This window comes from Mesocricetus auratus, unplaced genomic scaffold (assembly GCF_017639785.1).
Source record: "Mesocricetus auratus isolate SY011 unplaced genomic scaffold, BCM_Maur_2.0 Super-Scaffold_100676, whole genome shotgun sequence".
In the NCBI taxonomy this organism is placed as follows: domain Eukaryota; kingdom Metazoa; phylum Chordata; class Mammalia; order Rodentia; family Cricetidae; genus Mesocricetus; species Mesocricetus auratus.
This window is the reverse complement of record NW_024429266.1, coordinates 54802629-54827373: the sequence shown is the minus strand read 5'-3', so window position 1 is coordinate 54827373 and position 24745 is coordinate 54802629. Positions and strand designations below refer to the sequence as shown.

Genomic DNA, 24745 nt, shown 5'->3' with positions numbered 1-24745 from the left:
TATGAGTCCCTTCCCATTGCCTTGGCCACGCCCCACGGGCCATGGAGAAGACAGAAGAATGCCATTCTCCACATGAGCTAATGGCATTGGACCTCAAGAGTGGAGGAAGTGGCAGGGCTTAGCCCAAAGTCTGCCTTTCTGTCATGCCACAAGAGTAGGGGATATTTTCCCAGGAGAGGCTGTAGGCTCTGCCAGCTCTGTTCTGGAAGAGAATGCTCTGACAGTGAAGAGGGCTAGCCTGTGCCACAGGATGCTGGTGGGAAAGCCTACTGCCTCTGCAGAACCTCCTCAGACAACGGGCCTTGTAGGTGGGCTTTAGGCTGACCCAGGGTGTGACCTTAGGCTGGGCATTTCCCTTCTTTGCCCCCAGATTAGGACGGCTGGGTGGGGTGGGGGCAGGACTTGGCAGACATGGGCTCTGCCTTCAGTGCTTTTCTGTGTGCTGCCGCCCAGGCACTGGGCCAGTTGGTCCCCACACTTCCTCGTAAGGCCTTTCTTAAGCTCAGAAGTTCCGCTGACTCCATGCATTAGGAATCTGTAATAAACGGGGGGTGGCCCTTAACCCTTTCCCACCCTTGACCTACATGACTTTTCTGCTGTTGGGACTTCCCGTCCCTTCTCTGGGCTTTCCAAGGGCCTGGTGCCTGTATGGTGGACGTGGCCTCGGGACACCGGAAGGTGGTCAGGCTGAGGTGCCTCTTGGGTTGGGACTCTCTCTGCAGACCCCTATGTGAAGATCCACCTGATGCAGAATGGCAAGAGACTCAAGAAGAAGAAGACGACAGTGAAGAAGAAGACCCTGAACCCCTACTTCAACGAGTCCTTCAGCTTCGAGATCCCCTTTGAGCAGATTCAGGTGCCTAAGCCTCCGGGCCCTTGGGCTGAGCTCACCAGACAAGTCAGGGGTGGGGGTGGGGGTGGGGTGGTGTGGGCAGAGGGCAGCCACAGGGGTGCACTCGGGTGGGGAAGGATCTGAGGCTGACAGTGCTGACGTGGGACCCTGGAGAGGACTTTTCGGAAGGGCCCCCATTGTCCGAGGAGATGAACATGAACTAATTTTAAAAGTAATATAGCTCCTTAATGTATTGGAGGAAAACTTGCGTGTGTGCGATGCATGTGTACGTGCACGCGTGTATGCATGCGTGCATGTGTGTGTGTGTCCATTGATCTCAACAGAGGCCACTCCCGTCCCATGAATTCTTCCAGTTCCTAGAGTGTTGTGTGTGCTCAACTATACCTGCTGGTAGAAATACAGGTTGCCTTTAAAAAAAAAAAGCCTGGCTTCTATCTCTGTGTGTACACTGAACCTGGAGCTGGAGTCTGAAGCCAGGAAGCTGGAGGCTTCCCCTTCCATAGCATCTGCGGCGTCGGCCCACAGAGGCGCGAGCGTGTGGTTGGGTTCGTGCTTCTCTGAATCCCTTCCTTCCCTCGCTTCCTTGCAGAAAGTCCAGGTGGTTGTCACTGTGCTAGACTACGACAAGCTGGGCAAGAACGAAGCCATCGGCAAGATCTTTGTGGGCAGCAACGCCACAGGCACGGAGCTGCGGCACTGGTCCGACATGCTGGCCAACCCTCGGAGGCCCATCGCCCAGTGGCACTCTCTGAAGCCCGAGGAGGAAGTGGACGCGCTTCTAGGCAAGAACAAGTAGACCATGGCGGCAGCTGGGGCCACGCGCCCCTGAGGACACTGACAAGATCCAGAGCTATCAATACCTCAGTTACGCGACTGTAGAGGTTTCTTCATTTGTTTGCGGTGTGTCCTGTTTTCCCTTCCTTTTTCTCCTTTTCAAAGACCAACTTCCTTTGGTGGCCGAGTGAAGGGCGTCCCCTAGGAGGTGAAAGAAGCCTGGCTCTGTCTGTTGTCCCAGGATCTGTCCTTGTTGCATGCCCTGTCACAGTTTCCCTCGCTCTCAAAGCGTCACATAGGTCTTGCCTCAAGTGAGGCCCTCTACTGGCAGAAAGTTGAAGCAGTTTGCTTTTCCTGGGGCTTGGACCAACAAAATGGCAACACACTCTGTTTCTTGATTGTCAAGGCAACACAATGGCCAGCGTTGTGTGTGTGTGTGTGTGTGTGTGTGTGTGTGTGTGTGTGTGTGAGAGAGAGAGAGAGAGAGAGAGAGAGAGAGAGAGAGAGTCACTCCGTCCACCTGTCCAACCCTGCCTGCCTCTGTCTTCGAGTCTTTCTCTTCATTTCTGGAATGAGCCACAATGAAGCTGTGTGAAGGGACGAAGTCTTCAGGGGCTCCGAGATGAAGAAAGCCCACTGCCCAAGTGGGTGGCCTATGAGTGTCTGAAGAAGCCCCAAGCCCTGGTCAGATGCCAGGAGCTCTCAGAGTCCTTGTGAATGGCATTTGGAAGGCAGCCTGATGTGGTACTGGATGTGTTTAGAACTGGGACCAAAGCCCTTGATGCCATTATAGACTTCCTCTTGACAGTCATGGCTTCCCCCAGGAGTGTGGTTTTGGGGACATTCATGGAAACAAACTGTTCACTAGACTGGTTGGACTTGACCAGGGACTGCCAGCCCCAGGATTGCATTCTTGTTGACATCATCAAACATGATGAACAGGAGTCCCGTTACTCAGAATGGCGGAAGTGGAGCTCCTGGACCTCCGCCTCATCCGGCAGGCAGCAGAGTGCGAGCAGTGCTGCCTTCATTTGCAGTCCCGCACCAGCTTGCTCCTGCTTGTTTCCCTTTTTGTGTAAGTGGAAAAGTACTGTCTGAGGACAAGCACTGCACAGAGCCAAGGCCTGTGAGAGGGAGGCTTGAGTGTTTAGGTCCCCTGAGGTCCAGGTAAGGAGGAGGTGAAGAAGAGGGAGCATGGCTGGATAGTGATGAGCTCCCAACTCCTATCCCTGACTCCCCGGAGCCTCGGGCCTCCATGCTGGCAGCCTGAGTGGCCTAGGCAGAGCTGTGGAGAGGGCCCATATCCTTTCCTTTCCTAGACGCGTGTTTCTCTGATTGCCAGGACACCCAGGGCATTCATTTCAAGTGGGTGGAGGAGGGAACATGCTAAGGTATCTCTACATTGTGTTCAGTGTACCCTTGCCTGTACCCTACTTGTCCCCAGTATTGATAAAAAGCCATATATATGTTAGTCAGGCTAGCACTGGGTACCCTTCCGAACCTTCAGCCTGGACATGGGAGTTGGGTCCCATGTAGCCAGATGCTACTCCTTTCCCTTGGTCTTGCTTCTATCCTCGAATCTCTCAGGCCCGTGTTTTCTTACCACAGAAAATATACAGCTTCCCTGAAGCCTGGGGGAGGTCACTCTTAACAGCAAATGTGGCAGAACTTCTGTTCTGCCCCGTTCAGCCCTTTCTGGTTCTTGTACGTCTGATGGATGGTGGTGTGGAGTTTGGCTTTGAGAACCCAGCATGGAGAAGGTGCAGAGTGTTGTTTAATTTTAATGAAAATGGGAGATAGGTGGGTTTGCTTTGCTTTTTGGTTTAAGTAGGGAGTGAGTTAACACCTCTACCAGAAACATGCTGTGAAGTGAGGTTTGGCCTGCCTGTCTTAGAGATGCTTCTGCTACTGGCCCTTGGTGCATGGGAGCTATGAGTCTTATACACTGTGTGTGTGTGTGCTAAACACTGAGAAGGGAGAACTCTGACAGGATTATGGGCTGTAGTCCTTGGGACCCGAGTTATGGTCGTGATAGAAAATTGTAGGACAATAGGGTCTACTCAGAGTCCAGATGGTTGAGGAGTACCAGGGTCCGGGAATAGGTGTTGGAAGTCTCCACCCTCAGAGCTGTGGGCTTTTGGTGCTTTCCCGGCCCCTCACCCACATTCCATAAACCCCATCCACAGAACTCCCTGTGTCCGCTTCACCCTTCTTTCTTCCAGCCCTCCCCAAACACCTTTCAACCCCTTGGCTTCTCTCCTGGGAACCTTCTTCAGCCCTTCCCTAGCTCATAGTCCTACTGCTCTGCTCCCAGAGGAGAGGAGGAACGGTAGCTTCCTCTGTGGTTTGAGTGTCCCTGGCCTTACAGACGGGCTACAGCTCATTTCTGTGGGCAGCCTGCCAGGGCTTTTTGACTCCGATCACTCTTTTGGAGCCAGCATGGATGCCAGGAAGTGGTTCCTCCCCAGGCCCAGGGCTGGTCCCTCACTAGCCACCCAAGCAGATGGCATGCGTCCAAGTGCAGGAGCTAGGCAGGAACCTGTCAAGGGTTCAGTGTTTGTGCAGTAGGAGGCTGATGTGACCCAAACCCCAGAACAGCATTCCAAACCTTCACTGCCTCGGGGGGTTTACTTCTGGGGACGTCAGGGTCCTGGGGTACCAGCATGAAGTAAAGACAGTCAGTGTTTCTGGCTGGTGAGGGGTCCTGGGTACTTCTGAGGATGGAAGTTTTCAACCTGGAGAGGAAAGTACTGATTTTTTTAAATTGTTGTTTTTGTTTCTCCAAAGACAGCATAAGACCATGAAAACCCAAACCCGGTCCTACACAGGATCTGGGGGGCATGTCCCCCTTGAATGACCCTCCGAGAGCAGGAGGAAGCTCTGTAGTGCTGTGGGCAGTTTTTGAGGCCTGCAGAGTGGGGAGCTCCAACAGCAGGTGCTTGGTAAGAGAAGCAAGGGTGAGGCCCAGCCAGAGACCTCGGTCTTCAAGCCAACACACAGCTCGTGTCTCTGTAGCCGTGGTTTGGGAGGTGCAAGGGTTTCACCACAGGCCTCTTTGTGAAAGTGGCTTTATAAGCAAGCCCCCATGCTACATGTGAGGGTGGGGGTGAGTGGTGATACTGAAGAGGAGGAAACCCCTTGCCCCTTTAATGTATGTGTCAGTTCCTGAGAATCCTGGGTCTCTCAGCCCTGTAGGGGAGCCTGTCTTTAGGGCCTATGCAGCAGCAGTCTTGCCCAAGTTAGGAAGAGACTGGATACTCCCCCATCCTCTGCTTGTCTCCCTGCTGTCTCCCCCTCACTGCAGGCTGGTTGGGGTCTTTTCTCAGAGCCATGGGGTCTTTTCTTATAGCCCCATAATGGCTGCCAGATTTGGCAAATACAGGATACTTGGTTAAACTTGAATTTCAGATAAACAAATAATTTTGAGGTATAAGTATGTCCTATGCAATATTTGGGGCATACTGTACTATACAGTGATCTATTATTTAATGCAAACTTTACATTTAATTGGCTAATCCTGTATCGTGTCTGGCAATGTACCCTCTGGCTACTTTATCCCTCTTTTCTTCAGTCCCAGGGGCCAGAGGTCGGTTAGTACAGATTTAACCTGTTTTTTGAACTGCAATATTGAAAAGGGGACACTGTGACTTGAAGATATATGAATATACTTTATTATTTTATTATTTATTTATTTATTTGGTTTTTACGAGACGGGGTTTCTCTGTATTGTTTTGGAGGCTTTTGGTCCAGCCCGGCCTCGAATTCACAGAGATCCGCCTGCCTCTGCCTCCCGAGTGCTGGTATTAAAGGCGTGCGCCACCACCGCCTGGTGAATATACTTTATTTTTTAAGCAACAACATAACAGGAAACTTCTGAAGCCATTGAGCCTCATCTGACCCCTCCATGTGCATTTAGTTATATATTATAAAAGATGCTATCTATAAACATACAAGCAGATTCTTGTTTAATCAAGATGCATGTCTACAAATCTGTAAATAGCCGCATGGCAATGCTGAGTGTCCCCTTGATCTTCCAACCCCAAACCCATTTTACAAAACTGGCTGCTCCTTGATTTTATGTTGTGTAAAGTCTTTGTCTACAGTCCCACCCTATGTCCCTACCTACAGGGAATGTCTGCAATGGGAGACAACATTCTGGCCCTGGTGCCAGCCCTGCCTGGGGAAGATGCCGGAGATCATGAGCCCCGAGGCAGGTCTGCTGCATGTTTGTCTGCAGGGTTAACTCTTGGGGCACAGTGCACTGTGTCTGGTGTTCCATTGCTTTTATGTTCCATGTGTGTGGTGTGGTCCCTTTCTTCCCACTGTCTTGAATAAACTGAAAAGCCATAAAGGGGTCTCCTCCTGGAGGCTGCTCTCGACTCCTCCTAGGAGCACCCCGTCCCTCCAACTGGCTCCCCACAGAACACTTGTGAAGGGCTCACCTGTCCGTTACCCTCTCTTGCTTCCTCAGCCCTGTGTCATGAGGACAGCTGGTGTTTCAGGGCTTCTGGTGGGGTCCCAGGAGATGCCCCTGGCTGGCTTTCTTGGCTTGGGTCTGATGGTGGGACTCAATTCTACCCTGGGTATAGGCAGGGCAGTGGCGTGTCTCTGTGGCTTAGATACCATCTTCGAGGCCTGCAGAGGCAGCCAGGGTTCTCAGGAGCAGTCAGCAGCCTGTACCCTGGGATGAACAGGCTAGCTCAGCCTACTTCTCCCTGAGCCATCAGAGAGCCGTGGAGGAGTGACCCGTGGGGAATCCTGAGACCTGCAGTAGGTTAAACTCCCCTCCCACACACCCTCTGTGGTCTGGCAGTGCCACAGGAGCAGGGTGGCCCCGAGAGCAAGGTGGCAGGTGTGTTGATGAGCAGTGACATTAGGCTCTGACCCTCATACCAGCTCCCAGGGCAGCCTGGGCAGGCATGGCAAGGGTAACCATATGGGTAGAGAGAAATGCAGCAGCTTGGTCACCTGCAGGACTCCTGGGGGGGGCAGTCGTGTCACTAAGCTAGGGAACCTCAGGCAGAGCTGGGCAAGCGTATTGGACAAAGCCAGCAGCAGCAAGGGGACTCTGCCTTTTGCAGACCATGACGCTTGAGCAAGTCCAGGGACCTTTGTGCTAGTGACAAAGAACAGGGCACCTGGAGCAACCATTTCAGTAGACGGGTTGGCTGGCGTCCCCACTACTCTCCACAGAAACCGAAACTGGGAACAGTGGCAGGAGAGTCCGGCAAGGTGTGGGGAGCAGCCTGTGGGCCTCAGTTTCACCCCAGCTTTCCTCAGCAGCCAGGAGTTTAGGAAATGACCAGGAAGCCTGGCCATCCTCTTCATCTAAGGACTTGATTTGCTTTCTGAACCCAGAAACTTTCAAAACTAGGGCTGGGGCAGAACCTAAGTGAGCCCACGCCACCCCTGGAATGCACTGGCCCCACCAGGAGCCCTCCCTGTCTTCATAGGAAGGACACGTGTAGCCCTCCCCCTCCCCCTCCGCTTGGCACTGCTGTCTCCATTCCCTTGTGTGGACTCTGTTCTTGTCTGATCTCTTGTCAAACTGTTATTTTGTAACGAGCTGCGTCTCCTTATTAAAGAAAAGAGCTGAAAGCAACCTGGGGGCGGGGAGCATCTCTACTTTCTTTGCTGGGGGGGGTGAGCTGGTTTGGGGGCTCTGGCCTGAAGCCCGGCATGTGGGGTCACGGCTGCTGGGTCTGGGGAAGGGCAGATGGGGTTTCTGGTGGTTGGTAGGCACACAGGGCCCACCCTCCTGGGAGGATGAGGGCTGTCCCACACCCGTGAGATCCCTCAAGAGGACCTGAGCTTAGGGGGTAGCCACAGTCTGACCCTGACAACAGGGAAGGCTGCTGGTCCCAGGGTGTACATGTTTAAAAAGTGGAAACTACAAAGTCTCCAATCTTGTTTTGTAAAGAAGGCTGGCTGTTGAGGAAGGGATACCAGGACCAGCAAGGCTTCAGAATGCTTAGGGACAGACTGGGGGCAGTATGGACAAGACCGGGAATGGATTAAACTTTTAGTTCCCAGCCCCAGAGAAGGTCACCCCATCAGTTTGTCACTTGTCTGGGACCATCATGCACTAGACTGTTTTGTGTCAAGTCAAGAGGGCCAAGGGGCGGTGGAGGGCAGGTAGGCAGAGTGCCTATGAGCTGGCAGGAGCCCAGATCTGGCTGACTGGCTGCTTCAGTCCTGAGACCATGGGCTAGATGGCTTGAGTGTATTGGACCAAGAATGTGGGTGCCAGGCTGGTACCCATGGCCAGTGAATGAGCCTGGCTCTACAGACCCTACCCTCCCAGCAGAGATGTCTGTGGTCTAGGAGCCCCTGTGCCAGTTATGCTTTACCTCTGCTTCAAGCCTCAAGGCCAGGGCTGAACTCTTCAACCATGACATCATGCCTATTTCTTCTTGCTGCTTGAGCTACAAACAGCTGGGTGACAGCAGGGGAAAGGAATCTTCCTCCCTCCCAAGTCAGTGACCAAGGGTTTCCACTTGGCAGAAAGCAGACTCAAAGCCTGGCTGCCCACTCTCTAGCCCTACCAGCAGCTTCTGCAGCAACTCCTGAGCTGGGCTCCTTTCCTTCAGAGCTTAGACTCAACCTCCAATGACCCCACAGTTGGCTTCATGTGCATAGCTTGGAACTAGGGAGTAACTTTTGGATCTCCTCAAACGATGACCTAAGGACCCTTACACCGCAGAGGACTGAGGGTGCTGGGGGCCTGCACAAGAGCTTAGACCGCCAGCGGCTCTCTGGACCCTAGCTTCCTGCGTAGGATGGGTGTTAGGGTGGATCAGGCGGGTCATACACCCCCCACTTTTTACCTTCCGTTAGGTACTGGGAAACCTGACTTCTCAGGATTGCTCTGAAACTTGAGGTTTTTCCTTGGTCACAGACACCTTCCTGGGGCAGGGCAGGTGCTGCCTTACAAACCTGTGGTTGCCATGGTAAAGAGACTCGTAAGTAAGTGGGAACTGTGGGGGGCTGCGTGGTGTATAGGAGGTTCTGTCAATCTCATGGCACAAAGTTAAAACACAGTTTTATTTGCTCGTTTATAAATACTGTTGTGTTTACAGGCATCATACAGATGTGAATATTATTCCCAAACTTTCAAACACAGAATACTTAATACCATATAATAACAGCCAGTAAAACAAATCCATCCATCTCAGGGTTGAAAGGCCACTCAAAGTTGCATAGAAACACATTCAGTTCACAAAGCCAGTCGGGCTTCTCTCCCTCAGGAGCCTCCTCCAGGTGTTATTTACAGTTGACTGAAGTTAATCCGCACAGCTCAGCTAGAAAACAGCTTTACTCGGTGCACTAAGTATGGGTGAAGGGTGGAGAGAGGACATAGCAAATGCTAGCGCTCAGGTGGTGACCAGGAGGGGGCAAAGGAGGACAACAGAGGACAACTGGGAAGCCAAAGCTGAGCTCTGAACCACTGCCTCAGGAGACACCTCCCCCGCCCTTGGGGAACCCCAGCTGTGCTTTAAGGTGAGGCCAGGGGAGGCCCGACCTGCCCAGGGCTCAAGAGATGGTGACTGGTGGGCACTGTGTGCATGCTGGATGGCTGCGTTCTCAGAATCTTCCCCTAGAGCCACCTTACCTACAGTTGCTTTACACTAGTCTTTCTCACCCTAGGGAAGCTGGAATCTGCCCGAGGTCTGAGAACAGCACAGGCATGCACTTGGGGGAGAATCAGGCTGGTGCTGGCCCCGAGTGTCCCTTCTTCAGGATCCTGCTCTGATTTCCAGCTCTGGGTTTGAGTGCATATCTAAGCTTATGGCTCCTCAAGGCCCAACCTGTTTTGGATCTTCTCTCTCCTGCGTGGCTGAGTAGCTGTCACCTACTGCACAGACAAACTAGTTCAGCCTGTGTTGGGCAGACACTTGTGCCTTATGCGAGGACCAGTCACATCCCCAGGAAAAGATGGAGTGAGTGTCTCAGATACAGCTCTGTGACAGAGGAATCATCTAGACCTATAAGCCAAACCTCGTCTCTGAGGGGCTCTGAAAGTGGGATAGGGGCTGGCCCTGCGTGGGTAGGGGAAATGACATGCTGTTTGTGTTTGAAAATCCTCCAGGACCCTTGGCTGATTTATGGGAAACCTCTTCCCTCAGGCACCATCAAGTCCAAGTGTAGAAGCAAGGCCTAAGGAGTGTGGAAGAGAGGAGGGGGAAGGGTATACTTATTTGGATGGACCCACACTAGCATCTTGATGACACCTTAAGGGCCACCCAAGTTAATTTTTATTGGAAGCATTAGAGGAAAATTTAGAAGCAAAATAACAAAATGTCATCCTGGCAGATTCCCAAGCTGGGAAACAAGCAGATGCGTGGGAGAGAGAAGTCCTTTGGGAAGCTGGTATAGGAAGAGCAAAAAAGAGACAGCTATACTTGTATGAAATTGGTTTCTGAGTTCTCCTTTCTAATCAAGAAAATGCCAGACCTCTTTTTGAAAGCTCCAGCCTGACGTGTGTGTGTGTACATGCGTGTGCTTGTTCCCAGGCTGAAGAGACCTTCTCACTGTCCAGTCTTCTGAGCCAGAACATGCATCAGTGCCATGGGCTTTGGAAGTCTCTTCCTCCACCATCTAGCCAGTGGGGATCCAGGCACTGGGTTGCAAGGCCCACCTCAGGACGACTGTGACCCTTACCCACCACTCTCAAGGAGACGTGGATACAACTTCTAGCTGCCCTCTGGTTTGTTGGGAGTCCAGTTCTTTCCCTCAGAGACCACTTCATTCCTTTGTAGCGGTGACAATGATAGCTCCTGGGCTATAATGAAGTTGATTTATTTTTCCAATCTAATCAGAACACAAACAATCAATAGTTGACCCTGACAGAGTCCACTGCTCTGAGCAGTGTCAATACCCATTAGGGAGGCTGATTAAAATCTCCACTCAGCCTCAGCTGGAGCTCAGGGATGCACTCAATGAGACACAAGTACTTCCAGGTGTGGAAATTCAGGGCTTGCCATCTCCTTCGTGTTCACATGCATAAACCATACCCCGCCTTTACCCATTACAGCATGCAGGCATCCACTTCTGGGGTTTGGCCCTCTCCTTACATCCAAGGCCCAACTGTAGGAGTCTGGCCACAGCTGGACACCATTCTATGCTAGGCTGTTTGTGGGGTCTGTAAACACCTACAAAAGCAGATGATATCTCTTGAAAGGCCACCTTGAACACCACCAGAGCGCCTCCTTCTGAGAGCTTGGTGCTCAGAGGCAGAGCTCAGCTGGAGTGGCTGAGGTCTTCACTACAGACACACTATTGCTGCTCAAGGCAGAGTTCAAGACTAGGAACGAGCTGGTGCCAAGCAGAGTTGAAGTTAAGTCTGCGGCTTGGATACTGAGGAACAGTGTTGGTCACGACTGGGAGAAGTAGCCCAGCAAACCTGCCAGCAGCAGCTGACTTCCTAGTGACGCAGTGCGTGCTCCATCTCTTCCGGATGGGTTTTTTTTTTAGTTAGCCACCAGGAGGGAGAGCAATCATTACACTATTCAATTGCTCCCAATGTTAAATTCACTTTCTAACAAGGAGGTTGGGTCAGCCTTGACATCCTGATCTTAAACAGCTTGCATTTGGGAAGAAAACAAGACTGATTTTGAAAATTTGAAAAGAAGCAGAAATCTAAGTGTCAAAAATGTTCTCATTTTTCTACAAATGAATAAATCACAGAATTTTAAGCACAATGGGACCTTACAAGATTATCCTGCCCCAGGGTTACAGCTATATAAGTTGGCCCTGGACTCCCTGTGGTTTAACTGTGTGCACCTTAGCCTGCCCTCACTTCCTGGGTTAAGGGTTTGCACCTTCCTTCAGAACAGACTGGCAACTGAGATGTGGCTATAATTAGGCATGGATCTGGGCAGGCCACCTCTGAAAAGGCATGTGACCGTGGACTACAGCCTTGTGGTTCTGAGGACAGCAGGGCTCCTGCATCCCTGCCTCACAGGAGGGGCAACTGAAGTGGGCGCTGTCGCTTACTTGCTGGGAGAAGCAGTCCCCAAGCACCCTGCTGGCCTAGCTGCCCCTTTAGGTGTCTGTTTCAAGGTGCACATGTTTCCCACGGTCCTCTAGGCCCCAAGGTTCTGGTCACAGAGGCCCACTCCAAAAGAGCCAGCACTGTCAGTACTTTGCACTGGGTGGGGACAGTTGTCTGTGCTAGGAAAGGCCAAAAGGAGCCAGAAACCGGAGTCGCAGCAAGGGCATAGTTTGGAGAGTCCCTCCTTTCATCTCTGGTTTATACTCTCTTGTAGGGGCCCACAGTCTCCATTCCTGTACATCCCGGGCAGAAACCACCTCACTGAACCATGCTTGCATCTAGAGGGAGAGCGAACATGCCCCATTACTGGACATGCAAGGAGGCTCTAGGAATTCAGTGACATTAGAGGGCCCAAGACAGACCTGTCCTTCTGGTCCTTTTGAGGCAAGACCCTTCCTCTAGAGACAGGGATGGAAGTGGGAGGGAGCACTTCAGGTGCTGTCTGGAAAGTCACAGGGAAACTCCAGCCCGAGAACCTCTGACTGTCCCAGTCATTACTCCCAAAGCTGTCAAATGACTGAGAACATTCTTGTCCCCGTCCGAATTTCCCATGAAGACTGGTTTGTGACAGGCTGAGTCCTACTTGCAGTGGGTCCCTAAGCTCCAGCTGTGAGATCACTCACAAGAAGCCAGCAGGTGAGGCTGGTGGCCATCGGGGAGACCTACAGTGTGTAAGTGGCCAAGCAACAAAGGAAAAGGAGACCAGTGCCACAAGTCTAGTTGGCGATCAGAAGGCCTGTGTCTTTCATGGGGGCTTTCAGTCAATAGCACTCTGAAGAAACAGTTCTCTTTTCTGGAAGAGGCTAAATTCACAATGTTTTCTTGTCTAATAAAATTAGTGGCCAAAAGGAAGTGCCTGAAATTACCTAGGATCATTTGTACTATATGATATGTTCTTGGCCACAGAGTCTAGTACTTCTAAGATGGAAAAGCTTATAAATAACTTGTCACAAGGAAACCTTCCTGCCAAGAGGTGGCATCTTAACTTGGAAGGAAGGCCACGTACAGCAGCAGGTATTGATGGCAGTTTGTGAGGAGTTCTGAGAACCTGCCCCCACACTTCAAAAGGCCCACCTTTACCTGGTCTATGAATGGAGGAAGCTCAAAACGGTTTCCCAACATCCCATTTTCTTTTCCTAATGTCCTAGCTATTCTAGGAGAATCAGTTGGCTGGCACACTGTTGACATTTCCCAGCAAGACGAGAACGCTTCCTATAACAGAAGACAAGTCCCTCTCACTGTGTGTGTGGTTCAGTCTTCCCTCAGACCTAGGCTCAGTGCTCCATGACAGGGTGGCCCAGCAGACTCCTCAGAAGAGTGGGTTGAAATGGAAAAGAGAATCTTGTATGTGCTCAAAGTGCCATAGTGAGCATGGTCCTATTCTGCAACTGGGACCCTGAATTACAACTTCTGTTTAAGAGCACTCGAAGTCTGCAAGGGCCACAGAGAAGGACAATAGTGGCATCCTCACAAAAGAAAAACAACAGAGGTAGCATTGAATGGTCCACATCACTGGCAACCCCAGAGTAATGAGGCTTTAAAGGACCTGTCCTGTAATGTGATCCAAGGACAAAATGCCTACAAGAATCAAGCATTATCCCTACCAACACCGGCTCACCGTTGAGAACTAGCACTTTAACTCTGTGCTGGATTACGGAATAGTCTGTAAAGGCTAAGACTCGATAATCTAAAGGGCTGCTTTTGTCTAGACTCTAGAGGATGGTGTCACAGCCATGGCATCTGAGGAAGGACTGAAAGGACTAGAGAAGTAAAGACTACCACCCATCCACCACCCATCCACATTTAATGTGCTGGGCAGGCTGGGAGCAGCAGACCTCAGCTTCTGTTAGTAAAAACTCTGGTTATTAGAGGTGCCCAAGTTTCAAGTAATAAATGCATAGTTACCAAAGGCTGACCATAGGTCAGAGCTATGGTGGCAGGGAGGGGTCCCTGTCACACAGGGAAGGAAGCTGGGCCAGATGCTGTATGAGCCTTGCCACTCTTAGGAGTCCATGAGTCTTATTATGGGCCGTATGCACTTCATCTTCTTCAGTTTCTATCCCAGAAGTCATTTCTCCTGTTGGCTTCTAAGGACAGTGTTTCTCCCCTGAATGTGGCTCCCAGAAAGAAAGTTACCACCATTCTCACAGTATAATAAGCACAGTGTTCCGAGTTCCTCACACGCTTTCTTCCTGTCTAGCCTGCTTCCGCCCGCGACTCTCCCCCAGGTCTCCTTGCAACAACTTCATTCCTCATTAGGAGCAGGTGCACAAGTGGAAAAGAAAAAGCCAAAGGGAGAAGGCAAACTGAAGTATTTAGAAGCCAGCTTTCTTTTTACTTGAGAGAGGGTCTTGTACGGCTGGCCTTACATGCCCAGTCCCTCTCCCCACCCCCCCAGTGCTGGGCTGCAGGTGTATACTGCTATGTCTGACTTGAAGAGTCCAGAAAATCACTTAGTAAGCAGACTAGTGGGAAATGTGAACAATGGGCTGCATGCCCCTTAAGTCACCCTCTAGCTTTGCAGGGACAGGGGTCATGGTACCAAGGCAACAGGGTGATGATTTCCCACAATGGCCCAAAGCAACTGAGGTCAGGAGCTCTGTTTCAGCTTTTACACCATCAGGTTGGGAGGAGAAATCATAAAAAGACAGAAAGAAAAGGACCAGGAGAGTCCAAGACCATCTAAGCCTTGTAGAAGGGAGAAATGGGTTAAGACTAGGTTAAGTTCTAGGTTATTGATAGAAAAATAAAAACAAGTCGGTCCCTGAGGTGAATAACAGAGTCACAATCACCTTGGACTCTACGCAACAGCTCCAGAGGCAGTCCACAGAGTAACCCCACATTCTGCCCTTTCTCCTGGAACCCCAGAGAGGATCCTGGAGGGGCCACCACACGACTCACCTATATCAGGGACAGTGGGTCAGTGTAAAGCCTTACATATCTATACTGAAACCAATGTGGACAAAGCAGCAGAAAGTTGGGGGTCCACGCCTCAGCTTGGTGTACCCCACAAAGCTTTCTCCAGATTGCTTGCAATGGTCACAATCATGCTTCAGTTAAAACTGTCATAAGACTTGGGATAGCGGTGCGGGAGCAGCGGGACACCGAGAGTGCAGAGAAAATGTACAGTGCAGAGGTGACTGACAGAGAAGGAGGCGCCCTTCTTCTGAAACATTCCACAGCTGGAAATGAAGGGTGGGCAGCAAGAGCTGTCCCCGCCTCCAGATCTGACCTCATCTATTTGGACAGTTTGCTGATGACTCTGATGAGGGCACCGTTTTCATCTTTCAGCCTCTGATTGTCGGATTTCAGTTCTGTTAACACCTGCGGCGACAGAGGGAAAGATGTGTTAGAGCCTCGCACCATGGCCACTACCTTCCCAGGCTGAGCCAGCAGGTGAGCAGGGCCTCCTGGGACAGCTATGTGATAAGTTGTCACTATCCTCTTGCTCAGGGATTAAACCCCCTCGATCTTCCTATTTACTGGGCTGGAAATGTAAATATTTAGGGAAAACACAGCTCATTTTGTGAGCCAGCTTCAGATTCCACATAGCCTATAGCGCTATTCTATTGAGTCAGTAGCTACTTGCAATTGTTCCTGCCCTTGAACTCACCTGTAGCCTGGAGAAACTGGGGACACTGCCAAAGCACACTGGTGAGGACATGGGTGTCCTCCTCAGCAAGGAGTCAGTCAGACACTGCCTCACACCCCATAAAAAACAAAATGCAAGCTGAGGAACAGAACTTGGCAGGTCTGCCACACGCCAAGATGACCAAGGTCACCCTGGTGCCTTTGGTAACTAGAACCCATCCAGATTTTCACTGGTCATACTATACACACCTATTCTCAACAGTAACATCCAGGCAACTTACAGATGAGGCCAAGATGCAGGGGGCTTTCCCAGTACTTTGGGGGATGGTGTTAGAATAATTCTGGCAAACAGGCTTATGGAAAAAGGGATGGAGTGAAGATTCCATCTGTCAGTTCTTCCATCTGGGAATACAACACAGATTGTTGCTCAACTCGAGGAACACAGGAAGAGCAAGTCCCAGCTTGGACACCGAGTCTTTATTATGTGATCAGGCACTTTGAAAGATATTTGTACATCTGAAAAGTCTTAATGAGCTACAGTTCATGTGTGAACTTCGTGGGTAGATTGGGGTTCGAAGGTAAATACATCTCACAACGAAGGCTCTAGAAGTCTGTATCCTCATGGTCATGCAGACACCTTTTCTTTCATTGACCAGTCATTTCAACCCTCAGGACTCAATATGGTGAGCAAGGCCTCCAGAAAAGGGTGACCTGGGCTCAGGAATTATGGGGCCATGTAGTTCAAGCTCTTGGCATTGCTATTAAACTGGGGAATCTATAATGTACCTGAAAAAATATGTATGATCTTTGTTACCCTAACCTCACGAGGAAGATGCAGGTTACAATATACAATTGTGTGCAAGTATATGAGCGAGCGAGTGTGTGTGTGTGTGTGTGTGTGTGTGTGTGTGTGTGTGTACCCACAGCCCATGTCAGAGAACAAAGGGAAAACAACTGTAGAACGGGGCGGGGCTTTAGAAAGTCTCACTGGCACCTTTGGAGTCTGTGCTGCAGATGTTCTTACCTCTATAACTGAGGGACCATGTGTCCATCACTAGTCCAGGGCAGCCAGCTAGCTAAATGCTAGTGATGAAATTATACCCATATGTTCCCAAGTCCAAAGACTATCTCTTCATTACAGGTAGGAATGGAAAACAAACCACCACAGTAGTTGTAGCACAGAAACAAATTCAGGAGTGGTCACTCTCAATGATCCACACTGCTTTAGCCAAGAGGTTCTCGACCCTTTCACAGGGGTCACGGCAAATATCCTGCATCAGATATTTACACTATGATTCATAACAGTGGCAAAATTAGTTATGAAGTAGCAACGAAAATATTTTATGGTTGGGATCACCGTAGCATGAGGAAAGTTGAGAACCACTGCTTTAGACAAACTACTTGACTTCTCTGCCTTTCTGATTGTAGCTAAAAAAGAACAGTAACCACCTTGCTCCCTCACAGATGGGCCTCTGAGTCTGACAGGAGTAGGAGACATGGAAGCGCTAGTGTGTGTAATGGGTTTTGCAATACTGGGGATCCCTGCTACCACTTGGTTTCCCTATGAATCTGGAAGAGCAGGCAAGTCATCTACATACTTTACCAATAAAACTAATCTAAAGAATTATAAAGCAAAGTTTGTCTCTGACTCTCTCTTCTCCAACTCAGAGCAGCGCTGGCTAGCCTCTGTCATGCCTATCAGAATGGAGTGCTCAGAGCTCACACTAGCAAGCCCTGTCCAGGCTGGTACCTTCCATCTCCTTTCTGTTGTTCTGTCTGGGGGGTTTGTTTGCCTGGGTGGGACTTTTTAATGTAAAAACTGTTTCTTTTACATGTATGGGTGTTCTGCCCACACATGTGTCTGTGCTTAGTGCCTGTGGAGCTCAGAAGAGGGCATTTCTGGAACAGGAGTAACCAAGGTTGGTTGTGAGACCACGTGGGATGAACAGCCAATGCTCTGAACCGCTGAGCCTCTCGCTAGCCCCTGAAAACTCCGCTTCTTCAGGTGTGAAGATGCTATATCTATGGCAATGGGTTGTGTTAGTGTTGGGATTGGTTTTTTTCCACATTAAGAACTCAATTTTTCGGGGATGAAAAGATGGACATGACAATTTCAAAGCTGCAACATTTAATATCTTAAGATAATATAAAGCACCAGTGGTGTGCAGAGACAAAGGAAGGAGGGGACACAGACTCTATGCTCAAATGAGGGGGACTGAATAGTGCTGTCTGACATTTAGCTGAAGTTAACAGTTAAATAAGAATGTGTATGAAAGAACTGTACAAGCACCGAGTTTTATAGAGTGCATCTAACTCTCCCGACTTCAGCTTCTTCCTTTCTGAATTTCTAGCCTGCTAGTTTGATGTTGATACTTCAGACACAATCAAGTACATGTGTTCTTAAACATTACTTCATATAGCCTATGATGAGGACTGTGTTAAAGGCAGGGACGGGGTTCCTGAGGGTTCAGGGTGTATCAAGGCAAGGCAAACTGTGGGTGGGAGGGTGTCACAATAAGCCTGACCAGAGCTGCCTTGCGAGAAATGGAAGGGAGTCTTCCCTGTCTCTGAAGATGGAGCTGGCTGGCACTGCGTGCGGCGTTAGGACTTGCAGGGGATAATTCAGAAGGGTGAGAGCGAGGCAGAAATCTCTTGGCCACACTGCCAGCTTAGCTTAGTTACCCATCTTTCCTGCTGGTGGGAGTCATCCGGCAGGCTCCTAGTGTGAAGGTCCACACAGCAAGTATTTAGACTAGGTTACAGGCCACACAGTCTTTGCTGTGACTACTTCTTTCCATGACTGTGGCCCAGAAGGTGTCACATACTGATAATGCAGAAACTGAAGAGTATGGTTTGTTCCCAATAAATCTTAGTTTCTGGACACTGGAATCTGAATTCCATAGGAATTTTATTTGTCAAATACAATTCTTTTTATTTCCTTTGACTATTGGCATGGCTCATGGGTCATAGTTTGCTTTCCTTACTGTAGGTCATGTACCAGGCAATGACATTACAGGGACACAATCTTTTGGTAGGTAAATGTTTTTTTTGGAAGCTAGCCTTTTTTTTTTTTTTTTTTTGAGATGGAGTGTTTCTTTGTAGTTCTAGCTGTCCTGGAACTTGCTATGTAGACTATGCTAGCCTCAAATTCATAGAGATCTGCCTGCCTGTTTCCCAAGTGCTTAGATTAAAGCCATGTGCCACCATGCCTGGCTGAAACTGGCCTTTTAAGTAAGTCAGAGTACTAAAACAGTAGAATTGTCTGTTACTCTCTGATGCAATGCCCTGCACTGTAGCTGCTTAACCAGTGGTTAAGACCTTTGAGTCTGGAATCTAACATGGCGTTTGAGTTTGTATTCAACCATTTACACTCCAAGAGATACACTTGTATCTGATTCTGTAGGCTGTCTTCTAAATACATACAATGGTGCTGAGGAACCACTGGAAAAAAAAAGCACTCAGCACAGGCTTTAATAAATGCCTGTTGTTATACGTATTAGCCACTGAAAGGCTGAGATCTAATTTTGCCCCGTATCCTACACTCTCTTGCAACAAGTTGGGAGACCAGAAATAAGTGGGATTTTGGGGGTCTGTATTTTTCCCTTAGTTAAAATTTCCTACAATGTGCATGTATGTGCCTGTGTGTGTGCATGCTAGGACTGAAGCAAGGGTCTTGGTGTACACTACACACATGCTCCACCACAGAGCTACATGTTAGCATCCTTTCAGGACTTTTGAGGCTAACTTTGAAACGGTCTGGACCTACTGCTGGCTGCTCATCGCCCTGCCATGGCAGCATATCCCCTTTCATTTTTTTCTGCCTGTGAGAGCATCTTTAGCAGGACATTAGCTCAGCCCTTATGATAATATGGATGCTTCAGTTCTAGTGGGTGTTAGTTGCCAGCTACTGATCCTAAAGGCAAATGCAAATAGGCAGAAAAAAGAGACAGGTTCTAGTCAAGTCTAATTAGACTGTTGCTGACAATCAGAAACTCATTTCAGGGAAATGGTGACCCTATCACATCTTAGGATGGGGAAACTGTATGTGAGCTTGTCTTTCAGATCCACAGCCAGAGGAAGGTTCTAGTTTGCCAAACACATTTTTTTGAGGGGTGGTTTTCAGTTGAAAATAAATCCTGCTCTGCTCCACTGCTTCCGGCTGCTTTGCAAAGCCAATCCCATTAGGAAGGGCTCATTTATATTGCCTATGTTCTGCCTCAAGGCCCACAGACTCAGGGCAGGGAGATTTGTGAGGAATGAGACAAATGCTTTGGAAAGAGGAAGATGAAAGCAAAGACTTACAGAAGGAGGTGAAGACTACTTATCTAACCCTGCCAGTGGTGGGAAGGTGGTTGTCTTTGCTAGTAGCAGAGGTGGGGTCAGGGAAGCTGGCCTTTAGGCCTAGTCCTTTCCATGTAGCAGTGCTGTCACTTGTGGGGATTAAGTTCCACCTGGCAGTCTAAGGCTATGGTTCTCAACGAAGGTCACATACACATCAATAGAGGGGCTTTAGAAAAACACTAATGCCCAGGTCTCAATTCAGATAGTGGAGCATCTGGGATGGGTGGATAGTAATGGCTCCTAGCTGGATCTAACATGCAGTCAGGTTTGGGAATTCTTGCCCGTGGTTACTCCAGGCCCTAATGGAGTCAGATACATTTGGTGTTGTCTGAGAAAGCTCTATCTCAGTTTGATGAAGACCCCATCACTGAAATAAAATCATGTGCATATATGCACACAGTTAAATATACACAGTTGTGTATCCATTTGCATCTGAGTACATCTGGATTCAGTCTCCAAGGGAAGAGAAGGTAACATGGCAACCGTAACATGTTAGACACTCTGCTTGCCCACACAAGTCTCCCCACTACCACCCTTGAATGAGGTTCTTATGTCCCATTACATGGTCTGAGTCCTGCTCCATCTCCAGGTAACAAAGTTTTGCAGATACCCAGACATGGAGGCTCTGACGGGAAGGATGGGCTTCTGGGACCAACAAGAAGAGTAAACCTGCCTGGAGCAGTAGAGGAGGGAAGTGAGGTGGAGAGGAAGGGCAATAGCTAGAGCTCCTGGGTGTCCGAGGACTCGATGGACTTGGAGAGTCTGGCCACCACTCGGGTCAGGGCCCTGTTCTCAGCCTGCAGTTGTTCGTTCATCTGCTTCAAGGTTTGAATCTGTTTTAGCTGGTGAAGGTTCTGCAGAGAGTGAGACATGAAGGAGACAGACAAGAAAGAGACAAGACAGAGCAGAGAGAAAAAAGTAGGACAAAGAAACTATGTGACTTTTTGCTCTTGTTTTTAGTTTGCATGCAAGAAAGGAGATGGGAAGGCAGTAGTGACGGGGACGAGCTGTACAGGGAGGTAGAGGAGAAAAGCAGCGGAGGAAGAGCTGGCTCTGTGGCTCTTGGAGAGCCCTCAGCATGCTGCGGTTGGCTATACAAGCTCCAAAAACTACGTGTGGACCACTTGAGAATGAGAGGCCAACACAGGGCTTGGGGCCCTCTGGCAAATTCACCCGCAGAACCTGAGTCTCGAGGATTCTCTTTCATTGTCACTGGGACCAGGGCTGAGGATTGGGGGGGGGGGGTTTAAATCTAAACATAACCCTTTCTCTCTCCCTTTATCTTGTCCTCACACTTGCCCTCATTTCTATTTGTTTTCTTCCTGTTCTCTTAATATATTACTTAATTAAAAAAATACAAGAGGGGTGTTTCCTTTAAGCACTTTCTGCATACAGCACGTATTATTCAGAAGGCTGACACCTGCCAGCTCTTTGCGAGGACCCATTACACGTTTTACAGGATGCTTAATTAACCTTCCCAGTTCTCCTCAATAGCACACAGAGCTTGTCTAGGGTCCTGCAGCTGCCAATTGGCCTCTACCTGCTATATATACTCTATATATCACTAACTTCACAGCTGTGTGCGCTCTCTGCCCTAGTTCATGCCAAGGCTAGGAGCTGCTTAAACGTGTCCAAGCATACACTGGAAATTATAAATGTACAAAAGAAGAGAAATCATGAATGCCAGGTGATGACGGAACTGGCTGGATCACTGTAGTAGTCTAGCCCCTGTGCACCAGTCACAGGAATTGACAGTCTTCCCAATACCTGACATTTCACAAGTGCTTCGAAGACTTCAATAAGTGATTACAGCACAGGCCTGCCAACTCTGCCACATGCCTTCCTAAGGCATCCTCTGCACTGACCTTGACACAGACTACCAGCTCTTTTGGAAAAGGGAAGTGTTATGCAAATAGGGTTTAGGTTATAGTGATGACAAAAGAAAGGTTCGGGTATGGGGACTCTCATACTACACAATGAGAAAGGATGGACATGGAAGATTAGTGGGGCAATGGCTTGGGAGTGAACCAGCAAGAAAATGAAAGCAGCATGAGAGAAAACAGTGAAAAGGAAAAACAAGCAGAGACAAACTGCTGAGTAGCTCTTTGTTCAAAGAAAAAGACTCCCTTCCTTTCCCCAAAAAGGTAGGGCTGCCAAGCAGGTCCTTGCAGCCACAGGAGAGTAGACTAGGCCATCCTCTGCAGACTGTAGGCATCTTGACCATGGAGGGGACAGGTGAGAGAGATCATAAACAGCACAGGGAGGAGTTTGAAGACACGAGTAGGGACCAAATTTAAGAACCACAGAAAACCCCTGGCTTCTGTCCTTCATTGGTGTTGACATCTGATCAACGCTTTCAATACACTCACAGTTGTCATCTGAAGTGGTCTTTGCCTCCCAGGGATGACACAGCAATGAACTAGGAAAGTGACTTAGTCTACCATTTGAACAGCAGCTTTAGGTGGAAGAATCTGGAAGCTATCAGTATAACGAGAGAGGCAGGAAACAATCTGGTGGGATGTTCTTTAGGAAGCAGCTATGAAAACAAGCATGGCAAGGAGATGGAAAGGAGGAGAGCAGAACATGGAGCGAGGCGGGAAAGGGCAGAGTCCAGGGAGGAGTTGGCGAATGGTACTTCAGGGTAAGCAGGTAGGATCCCAGAAGCAACTTACAGGGGGATGGCTGCTGGGCTCTTCTCATGCAAAGGCCTGGGAAAGGACCTGGTTAGGTCTAGCAAGGAAGCGGAAGCAGGAAGTAGTCAGATTGGATATGGACATCCCAAGACAGGTGCAGAGCAGCTCAGCTCACACTGACATGCACACCTGTCAGATCAATCTGCTGGAGTTTCTCCTGGGGAGAATTCATACTTACCTTTCTGGGCAGCCTGTCTCCCAACCACAGCGCCCTACACCTGGGAGAGCCCACCTCATGGCTCCCATTTCACTTGACCTTTGTGTTTTGCTGGTGTCACTTTCTGAGGAGTGCCTGCTGAGCCTTTAAGCATTCACAGGAAGCTATCCCTACAAACAGTACCCTACTGATGGTTCCAGGAAAGACTGAGCTCCTGCACAGTCTGCACACAAACACAGAGCAGCTGGTCCCAAGGCTTAATACACTCCGTATCTGATGAGGTTTTCCAGGCTTGACAAATGTACCATTCACTGACTGTCTTATATACAAATATTTTAGTCATTAATCCTTAGAAAAGTTGGTCAGCATAAATAATAGCCTAAACGGAAACCCTGAGAGTTAACCATTTTCCCAACTCCTTTAGAGCAGACACAGTAATTTCACAATATATTTGTGAATTTGAAGGTACAGACAGAAGCCTAACACTGGTATATGACTGGAAGTTCTGATGCTCTTCTCTCTTAGTCCTATAGAGGAAGCTAGACAATTTGCAATCTGGAATATTATGCTAGGGCTGAGCAAATTATGTTTAGGTGCATTACAATTTGCAGATGTTTCTTCTCTATTTGACTTTGTAAGTAGCAGTAGAGAATAATGGGAATGGAGTCTCAAAACAGCTTACTTATTAGTTTGAGGACCAGTTACCATCTGGCTCTACTTGATAATTAATTTTTCCCCTTTATATGTATGGGTGTTTTGCTTATATGCATGTCTTTGCATCACATGTGTGCAGTACAAGAGGTAACCAGAAGAGGGCAATGGAACCTCTGGGATTGGAGTTACAGATAGTTGTGAGCCATGAGGTGGGTGCTGGGAATTGAACACAGGTCTTCTGGAAGCAACCTCCAAACCATCTCTCTAGCCTCTTAAACAATTTATTTTTTACTTTTTAAAAAGATTTATTATTTATACAGTGTTCTGCCTGCTTGTAACCCTGGAGGCCAGAAGAGGGCACCAGATCTCAGTACAGATGGTTGTGAGCCACCATGTGGTTGCTGGGAATTGAACTCAGGACCTCTGGAAGAACACCCAGTGCTCTTAGCCACTGAGCCATCTCTCCAGCCCAACGATTTATTTTTAAACTTGTTGGCAAATAACTTCTGACTAGAAAGAACAAATACTTTCATGTGTTGTTATCTCTATTAAAACATTGAAGAAATGAACTCACAGCCTAGTTTTGAAAACCACAGCTTGATAGGATAAGAACATGGAAAGAAACACGCAACCCTGTGTCAACCCAAAGGATTCAGAGCGACTAAGAACACAGAAGAACGCCTGTACTTGCCAGTTTAGAATGGGAAGAGCAGAGCGAGCGCAAAGTTCCCCTTTGAGCCCTTGTATGGGGTCTGTGTGGAGGGCGCAAAGGGTGCACGGCCTGTCTGTGGGCTTCCGGGTACTCACGGAGGTACCTTTGGCCTGGTTTACATGCTCCAGATCAGCAGTTAGGCCTTTCTTTCCATTTCCTGTATCTCTTTCTCCCCACCTTTTTTTGAGACAGTATCTCATGTATCCTATGTAGCCAAAGATGACTGTGAACTCCTATCCTTCTGTTTCTATCTCCTGAATGCTGGGGTTATAGGTATATAACAGCAAGCCTGGTTTATGGGTTCTGATGATCAAACCCAGGGCTAACTGCATGCTAAGTTAAGTACTTTATCTACTAGGCTACATTCTTAGTTCCTTTCTTTTTTTTCTGAGACAGTCTTTATGTAGATGAAGTTGGACTTGAACTCACAGACAATGCCTCTGCTTCCCAGGTGCTGGGATTACAGGTATATGTATACCCAGATATAAGCTTTAAATTAGTATATGTTTTTAAAATATTTACTTAAGTATTAATTTATGTGTGAGTATTCTGCCTACATATATGTATGTGCACAATGTGTGTGCCAGGTTCCACAGAAGTCCGAAAAGGGCATCAGATCCCCTGGAACTGGAATTGCGGATGGATGTGAACCGCCGTGTGGGTGCTGGGAACCGAACCCAAGTCCTCTGCAAAAGCAGCCAGTGCTCTTAACCACCGAGTTATCCCTCGTGCCACCCTCGCCCAGGCCAGCATTACCCATAGCTGACTAACGGTGGAGAACAGATGGGATAGCTAAGGGTTTCAGAAGGGAAGCCCTCATATAGAGAGTTGTGTGTGTTCATTCATGAAGAACTATTTGGCAATATTAACATGCTCTGCTAAGAGGAAGAAAATACTTCTGTGAGTGAGGTGGGTT

The 24745-nt window shown here is 48.9% G+C and overlaps 2 protein-coding genes across 8 annotated transcripts in view; one reads left to right on the top strand and one right to left on the bottom strand.

Moving 5' to 3' along the window:
• Positions 1-7229, top strand: part of Syt2 (synaptotagmin 2) — a 108799-nt gene extending 101570 nt beyond the window's left edge. For both annotated transcript variants that reach the window (XM_005073385.4, XM_013115915.3), the window contains exons 8-9: positions 723-856; positions 1443-7229. In XM_005073385.4, the coding sequence (XP_005073442.1) occupies positions 723-856; positions 1443-1649 (341 nt within the window). In that variant the 3' untranslated portion in view covers positions 1650-7229. The remainder of the gene's footprint in view (positions 1-722; positions 857-1442) is intronic.
• A 1423-nt stretch (positions 7230-8652) lies between these two features.
• The window catches only part of Ppp1r12b (protein phosphatase 1 regulatory subunit 12B), a 210386-nt gene continuing 194293 nt past the window's right edge, over positions 8653-24745 (bottom strand). For 3 of the 6 annotated variants that reach the window (XM_040737401.1, XM_040737406.1, XM_040737405.1), the window contains 2 exons: positions 20287-20467; positions 8653-15005 (listed from right to left, as the gene is read on the bottom strand). In XM_040737401.1, the coding sequence (XP_040593335.1) occupies positions 20333-20467 (135 nt within the window). In that variant the 3' untranslated portion in view covers positions 8653-15005; positions 20287-20332. The remainder of the gene's footprint in view (positions 15006-20286; positions 20468-24745) is intronic. The other 3 variants (XM_040737408.1, XM_040737402.1, XM_040737407.1) reach the window with 1 other exon arrangement.